We start from the raw sequence: 15,822 nt of genomic DNA, 5'->3' as shown, positions 1-15,822 counted from the left end.
CTTTGAACGAGAAGGTGGTGACTTCCTTGCAAGAATCGTTACTGGGGACGAAACCTGGGTTCACTTCCACCAACCAGAAACGGAGAGAGCGAGCAAGGAATGGCACCATTCCTCATCTCCAAAACTGAAGAAGTTTCTAACACAACCATCAGCAGGGAAGGTTATGCTGACTCTCTTTTGGGATGAAAAAGGCGTCATCTTGGAGCACTACACACTTAGAGGGACCACTGTCACCAGTGCATCATACTCTGATCTCCTAAAAAAATCATCTTCGGCCTGCAATCAAATCAAAGTGACGTGGATTGCTGTCCACAGGTATCCTTTTGCAACATGACAATGCAAGGCCCCATACTGCCCGTACAACAGTTGCGACAATCAATGACCTGCATTTTGAGTGTCCTCCTCATCTGGCATACTCACCAGACCCTTGCCCCAAGTGATTTCCATATGTTTGGACCACTCAAAGAAGCAATGGGAGGAAAGACGTTCCGTTCTGATGAAGAGGTATGCCACGTGGTGCATGAGTGGTTGCGCAGACTACCAAAAGAACTTTTTTCTAAAGGAATTCATGCACTTTGTAAGCGCTGGACGACTTGCATTGAGTGTGGGGGAGATTATGTTGAAAAGTGATACAGCTTTGTACCACTTCTGCACAATAAATACTACTCAAAAAAATATTTAAGGTTTTCATTTGACTCGCCTACGTATATATAACAAGCCCTTCAACATGTGATGGAAACCAGAATCGCTATACCATTAATCTCATTGAATGCACAAGGTTGTCTACTCAAGGTGTGACATACCCTCAGATGTGTTTTAAGACAAAGTTTACATTCTATCAGCATTTTGTGTAGAATAATGCCATGTGTGTATGAATCGACAGTACGTGTAAATTTATGAAAGCTCATTTCCATAAACTTTAGGGTACAATGTCTCTTCAGAGACATTGTTGAGAAATTTGTGAGGTTCAAATATCTGAGAGTGGAACTTACCTGTAATGTCAACCTGGGCCCAAGTTCTACAAGTCGCAGGGCAGACTGGGTCGATGCGAGGTTACCTCGAGAAGGCAGTTTCTGTGGCAGGGTGACATGGCTTTCTGGGTCATCCTCTGCTTCACTTTCTGACAGCTGACCAGACCTAAAGAGGCAAAGGGCCACTCAAATAAGCTCAATCACCCCCCAAAATAACAAGTGACTGGTGCAGCAACGCTCGCAGTATCATCCCTCAAAAGGAAACAGAACAGACAAATGTCCAGCCTTCCAAATGTTACATAACAATGACTCATACAAAAAATTAATATTTTGTTAAAAGAGATATTTCACAGGAAAGTTGTGGGATGATGATGGACTATGGGGTGGACAGTCAGGGTTTGATTCCTAGCATGTGTGAGAGATTTTTTATACCACACTATCCAGAATGTCTCCGGGACCCCCTACCGTTTTACCTGTATCACAGGAAAGTTAGTGTGGAGTTGAGAAATCCTTTGGGTCCAAAAATTGTGATCCTATAAATTTTGCATCAGAGAAAGAGTGAAGAACAGTGTTTGAAGAGTTATGTGTTCCTGGAAATAATGCTGTGTAGTCCACTGAAAATCAACCGATATTTCAGAGGAAATGTGGCCTCCCGAGCTCTGAGGCCCACCCAGCCTCCTATCCAATGAGTACTGGGAACTCTTTCCCCAGGGGTGAAGCAGACCACTCACCTCCATCCAGTGCTGAGGTCAGGAATGGTGAAGCTATACCTACACTCCTTCATATGTCTTCATGGCATTTTACTTCAACTAATTAAGCACAGGGACAATTTTGCCTTACCTCACATGTGGCCTCCATTTCAGGGCCAAAGAATAAGCCAAGCAACAAACTAGTGTGAAGCAGGTAGCATGCAGAGCAAGTGGGTAGCATTCCTGCTTTATGCTTGGGAGATCACATGTTCAAATCTTAACCTGGAGACTGGCTACCCTTACTGAGGTTTTTCATATTTTCCTCAAACTCTCCAGAAAATTCTGGGATACTTCCCAATTCATTGTTCACTAATCATCCTCACCATTCAATGCCATATAACCTGAGCCTCTGACAGCATTCTTAAATAAATAAAGAACATGCTTAACTTGGCCCCTTCCCATGTAACCAAACTTCACGCTGTGTTTCACAGATCACTTTTGCCTACAATAGCCATATGTCTTGAATATATGCCCATGTCATTCTTCCCTTCCCATGAATTTCCCTTAAAATAATACTGGCAGATAAAAGAAACTCTGCCATTACCTGTTTCAGTGAATCTGCAACTTACTGTATCTAGGTAGAATATTACCTTCTGACATGTGACACCACATGGTCTTGTTAATGTTATGAACATTCTGATGAACCTGCTACCTCCATCTTCAGGGGGAAAAGAATAAGGTAACGTAAAGGTATCCCTGTAACAGGCCGTGGAGGCCCTTGTGGTTGTTAGACATCGAGGCTCCCACATTTTATAGATGATCTACTCATAGATGGCGATACGATAGTCAGCCTTATGCACTGGCTACCCTTTACCCCAGGAAAATTCCTGGTACTCATTTCTCTTAAAGGCTGAGTTGACCCCAGGGACATGGTGCGACTGGAAGGATTAGGTCAACTGAAAAGTCCAATGACCAATGACGTCATCGGGAATCAAACCAGTGACCTTCCAGCTTGTGTGCTGCACCAAAAAAGACTAAGTAGGATATGGAAAAAAGTAGCGCCGCTATAGTGATGGGGAAGGGCACTGAGTAAGGAAAGCTCTACCAGATTATACAGCATCACATAGTGGCAGGAAGGACAAATTCAAGGGCACTGAGTAAGTAAGACAGTAATTTTCATTAATCAGATTCTGGTCTTCCCTCTATAATGGTAATGTTGATAATAACCTACCATACATAAGCTGTTATAACACAGATGACAAATAGTTATAATAATGTCAAATATGGACGTAGGAACAGATCGGAAAATCAAGACATGGCTGATTCTCTGACAGAGTCAAACAGCAGAGTTCTCAAGGGGGAAGGTACTGACTGCACACTGTACATATTTCTGTGGACTTCTGTTTCAGTGGCTTACTTTGTGATGAAGTCAGAAATGTCTTCAAAGCGCCCCAAATTTGGGACTTTACTCTGGACCAGCTTCTTTACACCCTTGGAAAGACCTACAGGTACTGCTTTGATGGCATAATGCCGGAAATCAATCAGCTTGGAACTGGCATTATAGTTCAGGAGTACACAGCGCCGGATGCTGCTTAATTTCACCTGTAATACACAAGGTTTCTAACATTAATAAACCAGACAAGAAACACTGGGGTACTCACTGTTAGCATGTAGACAAGCATACTTCTAGAACCATAACAAAGAGAGCCACTGAAAGCTCTTATAAACTCTCCCCTCAGGTCTGCCTTTCTCACCTTGGTAATGTTGATGGTCGGGAACATGTTCTGAAACATGGAAGCCATGAGCTTCATGTGCAGGCCTTCACCACTGAGACTGTTCAGTACAACGAGTGGTGCATTCTGGTACAGCTTCTCGAACACAAATTGCTTCTTCATAGAGGAAATCACATCTCGTGAAAGGGAGTAATTGTGTATCCAGAAAGTGAGAGTTGGGCCCTGTGGCAGGCGTGCAATCTTCAAGTACATCCCCAGGTCAGTGCTGGTGAAGATGCACAGATGTGACACGTGAAGCAACCCAGCGACTGAGACAAAGTCCTTGATTGCGTTGTTCTTCCGAGACTAAAGAAAGTGGCAGAGGGAAAGAGGCTGTCAGGCTGCTGGCTCATACAAACTGTAAAAGTAACCTACATAGACACTCCTAGTTGCTTAATAGCTTATTTACTGACACCATATTGACTGCAGAGGACAGAGAACAATTATGTACAGTGAACTGGAAATACATGAATAACGTGTTGGTGGAAAAGTTTAAGGCATTATAACATTTTTTTGCCCGAAGAAGCTGAGTACAAAGAGAACAAAAAGGCAATCATGATTTCTGCACCACATAGACTGCCCTGGGACTGGACCGTCTTGGCAAATGGCACAGCTTATTACTGTTACCCAACGAACAGAATCTAAGCAGAATTATGTTTAAATTAATTTCAGACAACCTACTGCATTTCATCTGCTCACTGAGGAAAATGAAAATTGATAGCAGGCTGAAATTTTATCATAAACACGACTTGTGCAAAAAAGTACTTAACCCTTTCCCATCCTTTTTATTTCAAATCTCACCTAGGAGAAAAGTTACCACCCATCAAGTTGGCTCGTACTCTGACTCATATTCAGGAAGCACCCACTTAATCACAGCCAGGACACCATGTATCTTTACTGAGGATTTTCATGGTTTTACTCAGTCCTTCTAGGCTAATGCTAGTATCATGCTTCAATTAGGCCATAATTACTTCCTTCCACATCCATTCCAAACTATTCATTAATCGTTTTATCATTGACACTATGTAATAACATTATTTTGAATTAGAAATAAATAAAATTTTGAAGAGCAGTCTTCTGGGATTTGGCACCATGTATATGTGGTGTTAACCAACATTTCGGAAGAACATATCGCCTCCATCTTCAGGGTAGAAGGAAAAATATAAGAAATCCGCAAGTGAAGAGACCGTGAGAACCGGTAAAAGCAGTTCTCACGGTCTCTTCGCTTGCAGATTTCTTATATTTTTCCTTCTACCCTGAAGATGGAGGCGATATGTTCCTCCGAAACGTTGGTTAACACCACATATACACGGTGCCAAATCTCAGAAGACTGCTTTCTTCATAGTCACCGCCGTGAAAGCCTCAAATCTTACAAATAAAATTTTGTTACATAAACCACAAATATAATATGCCAAACAATGCAACAGTAAGATATAACCCTCAGCAGGCAGTATATTCATATAGCTGATGAAGGAAGTCTTCCAACAAATGTCATCTACAGGAAAATTACAATGACAGAGAATGAAAGGCAAGGAAATTTAATGGCTCCTATGATTACACATAGAAACAAGAATTTCATCCCATATAGAGGTAGTCCACCTACCTTCAGGGATGAGGCTGTGAAAGGTTCCATTACTTTTCTAAAATCTCTTGTAAGCTCAATAACAAAACTGCCAACATTACCACGGTGGATAACAAACGAATGAGGAGCTCGTTTTAGTTCCTCTGGTTCTTCCGTGTTTGCCTGGACATTGTTCTTCACATTGCGCCCCTGGAATAAATCGAACACAAATTGAACACTCAGTGCCTTCTGAATGCACAGACAAGCTCACTGTGGTTACCTTGCTAATTATGTTGTTTTAAGTGAGTCTGAAACTTGAGTTCTCACTCTGGGAGGAAAAAGAAATTGAAGTTGCTTGAAAACAAGGCACTAAGGAAAATCTTAGAACTGATTAGCTAACAGAGGAACGGAGAAAATTACATAATAGAATACTCACAACTAGCATTATTCATCCTGATACTCTTATGATGATTAAATCAAGGATATGGGCAGGGCATGTAGCATACATATGGGAAACAGGATGTACATATAAAACTTAATTTATAAACTGGAGAAAGAAATGACTATCTGGAAGCCTTGAAGATACATGAAAGGAAAATATTAAAATAGGTATTCTTCACACTGAGTTAAACTCTTGCCTCTGTCCTGACAGAATCATGAAGATACAGCATGGATCACCTGTCCATTATTCAAGAACTTTTGTTTTTGAAATTTCTACAATATTTCTCTCATATAAGATAACAATCTATAAGTAACTGTGAGAATTTGAAGTTCTGTCAATTTTTGTAACTTCTTTTATGATAGTAATGCATCCAAAAGTTATCTCAGGATCTAGAGTTTTAATACCCCTCTATTATCAATACCAACATATCAGCTGTACAATCTTCGGGTTTTGCAATAATCAACTTGGCATTCTGTAAATTTGGGAGAATAAAACACTTTCACAACAAAATACAAAAACAGATATATAGAGAGAAGGTAAGCCTCTCCATACTTACTTTTATTTAAAGCAACATTCTATGGTAGCATATAATTTCTGTTGCTGAAAGGCCATGAATAGTTAACTTTAAATAATCTGAGAATGTTAGAAATCTTACTTCACTGACCTTCTGAAATAACAAATAAATCCACTCTATAAGGGCCTGAGCTTTTTAAGTGAGATATTCATGAGCGGCATGGAAAAACATAAATTGGTTCATATTTTAACCGAGATAATTTATACACTATTAGGCAGCCTGATTTGTTGTGGAAACTATGATGCTAAAAACATTGCATACTTATTCCTAATTGTTTGGTTCTGTGTTTAATTTAAAATGACACAGGAGTACAACACATATTTTTACAAACTTACCTTCTTCTTTTTCCCCATCCTTGAAAGCTTAACACAATATCACAACCTGAAATAATAAAATAGTGTGACCTAATGCGATACCGACCTGTAAGTAAGTAAAGCTATCCTGTAATAGGCTGTGAAGGCCCATAGGGTTGTGAGACATTGAGGGTCCCACATTATCTAGACAATCGGCTCAAAGATGGCGGTAAGGTTGTCAGCCTTACGCAGCGGCCACACTTTTTACTCCCCAGGAAAATTCTTTAGTGAATTCCTGGTACTCATCTCTGTTAGAGGATGAGTCAACCCCAGGGCCATAGTGTGGCCAGAAGGATTTAGTCAACTGAAAAAAATCCAATGACATTATTGGGACTTCAACCTGCGATCTTCCGGCTTGTAGCAAAGTGCCTTAACCATCTAAATTACAAAAGGCTGCGCCATAGCTCAAGCAGTTAATTACTGGCTTCCCACCGTGGAGGCCCTGGTTCGATCCCGGATCTGGTCAAGTGGGATTTGTGGTGGACAAAGTGGCGCTGGGGTAGGTTTTCTCCGAGTACTTCGGTTTCCCCAGCCAAGCTTCATTCCACCAAATTCTCCATCATCATAATCAACTGGGGCAGGTACAACAGGCCAATCAGTGGCCGCCAGTGGGCCCAACTGGACTCCACCCCCACTATGCGAAACTAAATTAGAAACTATATTTTTGCAAACAAAATATTAACTGTTCTGCATGTTAAATTTCAATACTTTTATGAGTCATGCAGATGCTGGTCATCATACCAAAGTCTGGTTACCAATTAACAAACTAACATTTTCAGTCACCGTCATTTACCGTACTTGCCAGAGCTCTAATTTTTAAGAATGTAAAGCTGACCTTAAGCTTAATTAAGCAGTATGCCATGAAAATATATGTGGGGGGCGAAATCAGCTCCACCTGTTCTGACCTTGGCATTAGATGGAGAGGAGTGATCAGCTTCACGCCCCGGCCGCTACACCCCCGGGAAGACTGTCCCAAGTACTCTCTGTATGGAAGGCTTAGTGAGTCGCAGAGCCGGTCTGGACCCTATGGAGAAAAGAATAATCTTGCCCCTGCCGGAAATCGAAACCCGGCAGAAATCTATACCGACTGGGCTAACTCGACTCACAAAGCCAAGTTAATTTTCTTTTCTTAATTAATTATGCAACGAAAACTTAATAACGTAACCTCACACGTGGTTCGTTTTGTTCAGTGTGATAATATTTATTTTTATTTCTCTCAGCTATACCTTCTATCGCAAATTTTACAGTCCCATGAAGTAACATACATATGGTCATCAGTATGTTACGTAAACAAAACTGCTGGTGAATTTCATTACTTTGCTAGACAGAAAACACACAAAACAAACGACGCCAATACCACCATCACGACGATCACGACGACCAACCTCTTCAATAATCCACCAAGCCAAATTCATATAATTATGACATTGGTGACCTTGGTGACTGAGACAAGGAAAACGGGAGAAATTTCATGTATTTGTTAAATCTGAAGCACGGACTACTAAACAAAGGGCCTATCTCTCTCACACACACACATAAATGAACATAAATGTCCATGTATTGCAGGTTGCAATACGTGTGGCATGGATCGCTGAAAGTGCGCTTCACTGACAGTTCTCGCTCACCCACGTCCACATGCGACTGCTATCAGTTGATCCGTGAGTTGAGGGTGGGCGCAGTTCATTATTATTTTGTCTTGTTTCCGAAACAGGAGTTTTTAATTATTGAGGTTAGAGAACAATTAGAAATGGAAGAAGGTTTTTTTATAAGAAAATTTGATTTAAGCAGTTGTGGTAAATCTTTAACATTATGCCAAAAAGAAGTAGGAGATGTTAGTTGTGTCGTATGGGATTCAGCATTAGTATTAGCGAAATATCTGGATGCCAAATGCAATAAAATGCAAGACTGGCTTAGAGGTCGATCAGTCGTAGAACTTGGTGCTGGCTTGGGCTGTGTGGGTCTAACAGCAGCATGCTTTGGGTAAGAGAATTGGGTGAGTATAACCATGTGCCTTAGCGTATTTCTATGCAAGTTGTGAGTGCCATGTCACGTTCCCTCGAGTTCTGTACCGAGTGAAATTTTATTTTCTTAACAGTGCATGTGTAACGATGACAGACCTTTTTGAGGCTATGCCACTCCTTCAGAAAAACATTGATGCAAATCAAGTTGTATGGGAATCTTGTGGGGGCAAAGCTTGCACCCAGGTTCTACAGTGGGGCTCAGATATTCAGGATTGGAAGACACCAGATGTACTACTCCTGGCCGATTGTGTATACTACATGGAGGTATATATTCATACCGTTAAAAGATGTATTAAACAGATATCTGTACAATACCAAATTCTGCATTGTAGTCAATAAAGTAGTGCTTCTCTGGTGGATTAAGATTTGGTGTTTATCTGGATGGTACTGTAGTGGAATTCCAGTGTTTCTGTATTGAAGGCAGGGCATTTATTGCATGCTATGTTTTGAGGTCATATAGATATTTCTGTCCATTTTCTGACTGTATTTCACAGCCCTTTATCTGAAGTGAACACTGGAAACTGTAAATCAATCTAGGGCACATTTATTCAAGCATGTATGTTGTATTATTTCTCATATTTTTCATGTTCTTAAGCACAGAAATTTGGAATTTGTTCTTCACTTTCAGTCTGTGGAGCCATTAGTGAAGACTCTTTGTTGTCTGACAGATGTCAGCACTGAAGTGTTTATTAGCCAGGAGGAGCGAGACACAGAGAAGCAACGTATCATATGGAAGGTTTTTCAAGAGAAATTAGAGAGCCATTTTGAAGTGACAAAGATCCCAGAACAGGAGCAGCACCCAGACTTCTGTAGCCCAGATATTGTTGTTCTCAGAGCAATGAAGAGATCTCTAGCAAACTGAGGTCTATATCATGTACTGGTGTCATGCAGTAATTGTATGATCAATAGAAGCAAATAAATATCGTATTTAATCCTTCCTTTCATTGACTTGACTCAAAGCAAATTAGATCAGATGAGAAAGGGACAAGAAGATATCACCTCTCTTTTCAGGGTTGAAAAGTAAACCAAGAAAGAAATGAGCAGATTGCATCTACTACTTCTGGTTTTCTGTGCAGTTTACTCCTCAGATAGAGGAAGTGTGTTCCTCCAAAATGACAGCCTTGTTCTCAACCATATGGAGTTGCAACATAGAAGAATGTATTCATCATAGTAAAAGTAAAGCTATCCCTGTACCAGGCCGTGAAGGCCCATAGGGTTGTGAGACGTTGAGGGTCAGACAATATCTAGATAATTGGCTCAAAGATGGCGGTAAGGTTGTCAGCCCTACGTGCCGGCCGTGCTTTACTTCCCAGGAAAATTATTTAATTAATTCCTGGTACTCATTTCTGTTAGAGGCTGAGTCAACCCCAGGGCCATAGTGCATCTGGAAGGATTAGGTCAACTGAAAAAAATCCAATTACCTCATCGGGACTTGAACCTGCGACCTACCGGCTTGTAGCATAGCCCCTCAACCAACTACGTTACCGCACGCCCCACTCGTCATAGTCACAACTGTGAAAACCTCAGATCTGGCAAGGAGACTGATATTTAATATTCGAAGTTTTTACAGTTGTGGAGATCCATATTGTAGTCTGGGTTATAACACTACATAGCATGGTTCAACCCTAAAGATACAGGTAGTGTTACCTTAAAGGTAATGATGCCAACTTACCAGTCCATAATTCAGTACTCATCAGACTTATGTCATAATAGAGACATCAGTGATCTTCAGCAGATTCAGAAAGTTTAGAATAAGGAATGAGATATATCTCGTGCTTCTTTTCCACATTATATAATTTACTTATAAGAATACTTCCTTGTTTTCCTTCCTTCTCTTAAATTATTATAGCCACACCGTTTCAAGCAGTGAGAGATAACTGTAACTATTTTATTCATACAGGAATTTGTAAAAGCTGAATTTTACCAGAGAAGCACTGCCAGATAAGTTGGTACCAATCATCTACATCAAAAACCCAAGTCAGATGATCGGCTAGCTCAGAGCATACACAAGAATCCTTCTGCTGATTATGATCATCCATGTTTAAAAGGTTCACAATGTGGAACATTAAATTTGTACCATTCACTGTTACAACTTTTTTCAGGCTACTGTAAATATAGTATGCATTTTATAAAATATATAAGACTCTTGAAACCTTCCATACCAACTTATGTAATGAAATTAAATATTAAAACATGTGTAAAATTAAAATTAAATTCACTTAGTGGGGGGTGGAGCCCAATTGGGTCCACTCGGCACAGCGGCCACCAATTGGCCTATTGTAGCCCGCCCTGGGTGATTATGATGATGGAGAATTTGGTGGAATGGAGATTGGCAGGGGAAACCGAAGTACTCTGAGAAAACCCACCCCAGCACCACTTTGTCCACCACAAATCCCACTTTACCAGACCCGGGATTGAACTGGGGCCACCGCGGTGGGAAGCCAACAACTAACCACTTGAGCTATGGCGCGGCCTAAAACATGTGTAGCTATAAATCATACAACCCATGGACAAAACTTATGATAGAAATGGTGACACGTACAGCAAATTTAAATCCAGACTGCAGGACATGTAACAGCAGAGTTTTTATATGCAACATTTTGAGGAACTGAATAAACTATGTTTGGTGACAAATAACTGCTGGAAACACAACAAATATAAATAATTTGTTTTATAAAGAAAAAATATGGTAGATTTTTAAAGCAGTTTGTATTTTCACAGAAAAGTAATTTTAACAGTTGTCACTTACTGATTATTGTTATAAATGAAACTGCACAGTATACCAGTTGGGCTTGTTTCAGTTAGCTTTTCCCAAGACCACTGTGGGTTGCGGTGCATGGTCTGGGAGGGCCCTTCCCTTGCGCATTCATTCATTCATAGCTTTTCCCATCATACACAGTGCTCTCCCACCACAAATCCCTTGTAATGAGGTTCTCTGAGGAAGCATTTCCAGTCTGAACTTCATTGGTAACTCCTACAGCCAGAACTGCAACACCATAACCACTGTACCACTGAATGAAAAAGGATTTTCTGCTTAAGAAGTAGAATGTACTGAGTCTGCTGTTTATATTCCCCACAGAACGGACAAATACATTGTAAGATGAGGCACCAGCTAAACAATTAACATCCATACTATACTACATCCATACCATGGGCCTCAAAAGCAGTTTATTACATGTACACAAAATCTAGAATATACCATTATGTCCGCGGGAATATAACAAAATTGCAACAACTAACTTAATGTTGTAAAACATCACATGAAGAGTCTTAACTTTGTTTTACCCTATAACTTTCATTTTTATATAGTCTAGTTCATTGTACTTTTATGCCAAGCATTTTATAATGTAATAATTATCAAGTATCCGGCTTCACTATCGCAATTGCAGTTTCGTAGTGTGTGAATATGTTAATCATGTATTTGCCTGATGATAGCTTTAATAGCCGAAACATGTAGCTGAGCCAATCTTGGCCTTGACCTTGATATTGTTGTGTTACGACTCCAATAAAGAAACTGTATACTATAACACAACAGGATGCAGCAAATAAAAATTAGAAGTGAATTAATTGTTGCAGTTTATAGGTACAAGTGTGTATCAACAGCAGTGTGTCACACCACAAGGCACTTCACAGACGCACTGCATGAGTCATGTCAGACATGTACGCAAGTTTCCATGCTTGTTCATCAGGCACCTATTTTAACAAATACTTTAGGTCTGGAAAACACTTTTATGCCTTCCTCAATCTTGTTCAGTTTCTGCTCCAGTTCAATCTTTCTGTTGCGCATCTTCAGCGTGTCTGTCCTGACAGGCATCATGTTCAGCTTCTGAATCAAGTCTCCATAATCTGAAATGAGTCAAATGTCATAAACTGTGCAGTTCCTGTGTTTAAAAAATAAGCACAGTTGTCCTTATTTTTAATTCATTAAGCAACGTGCCATGAAGATGTATGGGGGAATGTAGGTATGTCCATATATTCTTAACATTTTCACTAGACAGACTGATGGCTACTTTATCCCCAGTCAGAGAAACCCCCTGGTACTAGCTGGACAGAATGTTTTGTGGGCCCCAGAGCCAGTCTAGGAACTGTGGAGAAGATAGAAATCTACTGTCCTACTGGGAATATAACCCCAATACAATTTTAGACTGTTGATGCAGTTGTTTTCTCAAATTCATATTTTTAAGCTAGGATTTTCTAGTCCCAGAAAAGAATTGTTCGTCACTCTTCGAACTCGGCTCCCTGAAATCCAACCTCCCCTTCCCCCTCCCCCCCTTTTAGGGGGGGGGGTTGTGCTGTTTTTTAGATGCTTTTAAAGGTTGAATGAGTTTACACTAAGAAGCTTAACCACAGTTTATGTAAGAACAGGTTCCAAAATTCCTGCAAGTTCTAATTTATGCGTCCTTACTTTGTTCGAGCATTCTGAGAGTTTCCTTCCTGTCTGAGTCTTGGAGGGTTACATGTCCTGGCGGACAAGCTGGATCAGGAACATCTCGCTCTTGCTTCTCTGCCTCCTTTTGCAAGGCCTCACGGCGTTCTTGTAGATACCTGCAAAAGTCAGCAGCTGCTTCATATTTCATCTCACAATCAACACCCATGGATGAAAAGTATTATGTTTGAGGACCTGGTTATATTCTCTACAGTGGACAATTTAGAAGGTAAAGCACGTGATGATGCATTCAAACTGAAACCTGCGCCTCTTTTCCAGGATTTTATAATTGTAAAACTATCAGCACATAAGGAAACAAGAAAATGATTTTCCACATAAATGTAGATGTATTTATATTACTGATTTCAGGTTTTCATGCTGATTCAAAGCTGATTTTGATTCAGCTCTTGGGTGTGGGCAGTGTTTCTGATGTTTCAGAGGTATATGCCGCACCCACCTTCAGGATCAAAGTGGGTAGGGTGCTCTAGTGTCCATACGCACACAGGTTTTTGTTCTGAAAGACCGTTTCTTCCAAGGCTTCTTTTGAACCAAAAATCCATATATACACAGAAACTCAACTACTGTAACTAATTCAACCCTACAGACGGAGGCAGCATATATCTGAAATGCTGGCAACACTGCCCACATCCACACTGTGTAGAGCTGAATCAATATCAGTAGCCATAATGAATCATACAAATTTCATTTTGCAAACTATAATGAGTTAATAAACCTAATAATCTGCACAGTTGTAAGATTCTTATTTCATATTCTCCCGAAGATCTGATACAATGAGCCGAGTGGCATGCTTTTTGGATCTCTATCACCATAAGAAGTCTCACTGAACAGCAACTCAAAAGTTTGCACAGCCTCTATGCTGGCGTTGTTGATGTCTAGGATTCATACAGAATGAAGAGGATAGGCAAATACAGCGTGGTAATGGCTCGCAGACTTCACAGAACCTGTACTTTGATGTAAACATGCTTACTTTGGGATGACCCCTTTCTGGTAGGTGGAAGGGGGTTTCAAAGGATCACTTGCCGCTTCAACAGTCCTCTGTCTTGCCTTCACAGACATGACATTCATTTTTATGTAATCAGTTCCAGGTCCCTGAAATATATAAAAAAAAAATTGTACACCAATCACAAACTGATTTACAACCACATATTTTCACTGGCAATATGGAAACATATTTACCACTTCTTGATGCTCGTGCACATCCTGTTTGTGCTCATACAGTGATAATTTCTGAATGTCAGGATCGTCACTCCCATCAGGTATCAGCCTGTCGCCAGTTGTATTGTGTATCCTGTTGTCACGACTTTGTGCCCTGTCTGTCTGCTGCTCCATTTCAAATGTGGGAAGCTTCTTTTCTGAATGCCTTAACTTAGTTCCAGGAATCTTTCTGGTTGATGGATACTTGATCACCCCCACATTGTACAGTTCTTCAAAGTTCTTTGGATCAACAGTCTGACACCCCACACTTCTGCTGCCAGTGAATTCAATGGGCTCACTTGCAATGTCCACTGATGAAATATCAGACATGTCTAAGGATAATTCTGTGCAGGAAGCAACTTCTTTTGTAACCTTGCGTGACAGATCAGTACTCTGTCGATGAACAGACTCTGCCACATGATCACTCAGAATTTCAGCACTATTTGTGTACCTTCCGGGCCCATTTCTCTTTGGTATAGAGTCTTTTGCTCTTGCATGTTCCTTGTGTGTTATACCAACCCGTGGCAGAACTGAACCTGAACGAATACCTCCCAATGTTTTACATGGCAGTTCTGATACTCCTGAAATTCTCATGGAGGCTTCTGTGGTGCTCTGCTTCTTCTTCTTCTTTGACTGGGAACCCTGTAAATTAAAATCACTTAAATTTAGTCTGGAACATCTACTGCACTTTTATTATGTATTGTGACAACCTTTATGAAGTGAGTACTTGATGTAATGAATCTTAGTGAAGGAATTATGTTAAATCCATTTTATTGACAGGATTGCAAACTACATTAGTAGTCCTGATATTATGTTACTTACGTTAATATACGAAGGTACTTTTGCTGGCATATTTTCAAATTTATTTGTTCTAGGCCTTCCAGAGACTGTGTTCATTTCTTCTTTGTTACACACATAACTTTGCGCTTCTCGCAAGTGTCTCACATTCTCCAAAATGAAATTTCTCCTGCTTTTAGGCTCTGAAATTTAATACAGAGAATGACCCAGAAATAAGAGCAGAAAACTGGGCGGTGTATATTACAGGCCAAAACAATTAAAAGTTTATATAAAAATAACTCTAGAAATCTTTCAGTAATGAACTAGAGTCCTTGAGAAATGTTCCAGAAACAGCATGATTAGAAATGTGGTTACACCTTAGGTTAAACGCTTGTCAAACATCATCAATAGCAGTACCAAGAGTTCTGATCAAGAAATAGCGCAATAATTGATTAAAAATGTAGTTTTGCACTCCAGTCACATGTGTCAGTCTTGGGAGTGTTGCAGATGAAGGTATATCCATTTTGAACGGCCTGCATTTCCTCTGCAGTATCCACCACTGAAGCAGGCATCGAATTCTTTATATAAAAGACAAGTAGTCATTCACATCGCCCTATACAAACTTCAGTTTGTGAAAACAACACAGCAAGCCACGAACAAACCCTGGACGACATCAAGAACATCCTCATCAAGAGAGACAGGCGGCACAAAATCTGCCCCATACAAGAAGGGCGATAGGAGTACGGACATGAACCTACGTGGTTTAAAAAAAATTTAACTATTGACAATAAAGGTTTTTTAAAATAACATCTAGAAACTTTTAAAAACTTTACAACACCAGGAACGATAGGAGTACGGACATGAACCTACGTGGTTTAAAAATTTTAACTATTGACAATAAAGGTTTTTTAAAATAACATCTAGAAACTTTTAAAAACTTTACAACACCAGGAAGCTGCTGTGAATGTGAAACGTTCAACTTTAAGTGTACTGTGCATTATAGGATATAAGTGTATGTATT

The 15,822-nt window shown here is 40.1% G+C and overlaps 3 protein-coding genes across 15 annotated transcripts in view; 1 reads left to right on the top strand and 2 right to left on the bottom strand.

Moving 5' to 3' along the window:
• Nucleotides 1-7,854, bottom strand: part of LOC111867510 (protein Peter pan) — a 13,378-nt gene extending 5,524 nt beyond the window's left edge. The window contains exons 1-6 of one of the 6 annotated variants that reach the window (XM_023857457.2): nt 7,679-7,854; nt 6,345-6,390; nt 5,036-5,203; nt 3,415-3,738; nt 3,078-3,262; nt 993-1,137 (exon numbers count right to left, since the gene is read on the bottom strand). In XM_023857457.2, the coding sequence (XP_023713225.1) occupies nt 993-1,137; nt 3,078-3,262; nt 3,415-3,738; nt 5,036-5,203; nt 6,345-6,362 (840 nt within the window). In that variant the 5' untranslated portion in view covers nt 6,363-6,390; nt 7,679-7,854. Of the gene's footprint in view, nt 1-992; nt 1,138-3,077; nt 3,263-3,414; nt 3,739-5,035; nt 5,204-6,344; nt 6,391-7,267; nt 7,508-7,527; nt 7,547-7,588 lie in introns of those variants that run through there. The other 5 variants (XM_023857459.2, XM_023857455.2, XM_023857460.2 and 2 more) reach the window with 5 other exon arrangements.
• Nucleotides 1-9,320, top strand: part of LOC111867512 (protein-lysine methyltransferase METTL21D) — a 16,106-nt gene extending 6,786 nt beyond the window's left edge. Inside the window, exons 2-4 of one of the 5 annotated variants that reach the window (XM_023857464.2) lie at nt 7,929-8,020; nt 8,458-8,647; nt 9,012-9,320. In XM_023857464.2, coding sequence (XP_023713232.1) covers nt 7,998-8,020; nt 8,458-8,647; nt 9,012-9,245 — 447 coding nt within the window. In that variant the 5' untranslated portion in view covers nt 7,929-7,997 and the 3' untranslated portion in view covers nt 9,246-9,320. Of the gene's footprint in view, nt 1-7,928; nt 8,356-8,457; nt 8,648-9,011 lie in introns of those variants that run through there. The other 4 variants (XM_023857467.2, XM_023857463.2, XM_023857465.2 and 1 more) reach the window with 4 other exon arrangements.
• A 1,753-nt stretch (nt 9,321-11,073) lies between these two features.
• The window catches only part of LOC111867517, a 6,650-nt gene continuing 1,901 nt past the window's right edge, over nt 11,074-15,822 (bottom strand). For all 4 annotated transcript variants that reach the window (XM_023857475.2, XM_023857477.1, XM_023857476.1 and 1 more), the window contains exons 3-7: nt 14,847-15,004; nt 14,007-14,666; nt 13,798-13,919; nt 12,789-12,928; nt 11,074-12,229 (exon numbers count right to left, since the gene is read on the bottom strand). In XM_023857475.2, coding sequence (XP_023713243.1) covers nt 12,069-12,229; nt 12,789-12,928; nt 13,798-13,919; nt 14,007-14,666; nt 14,847-15,004 — 1,241 coding nt within the window. In that variant the 3' untranslated portion in view covers nt 11,074-12,068. The remainder of the gene's footprint in view (nt 12,230-12,788; nt 12,929-13,797; nt 13,920-14,006; nt 14,667-14,846; nt 15,005-15,822) is intronic.

Source organism: Cryptotermes secundus, unplaced genomic scaffold (genome assembly GCF_002891405.2).
Source record: "Cryptotermes secundus unplaced genomic scaffold, Csec_1.0 scaffold1089, whole genome shotgun sequence".
In the NCBI taxonomy this organism is placed as follows: domain Eukaryota; kingdom Metazoa; phylum Arthropoda; class Insecta; order Blattodea; family Kalotermitidae; genus Cryptotermes; species Cryptotermes secundus.
Note: the sequence above shows the minus strand (reverse complement) of the source record. Positions and strands in the feature narration are given on the sequence as shown.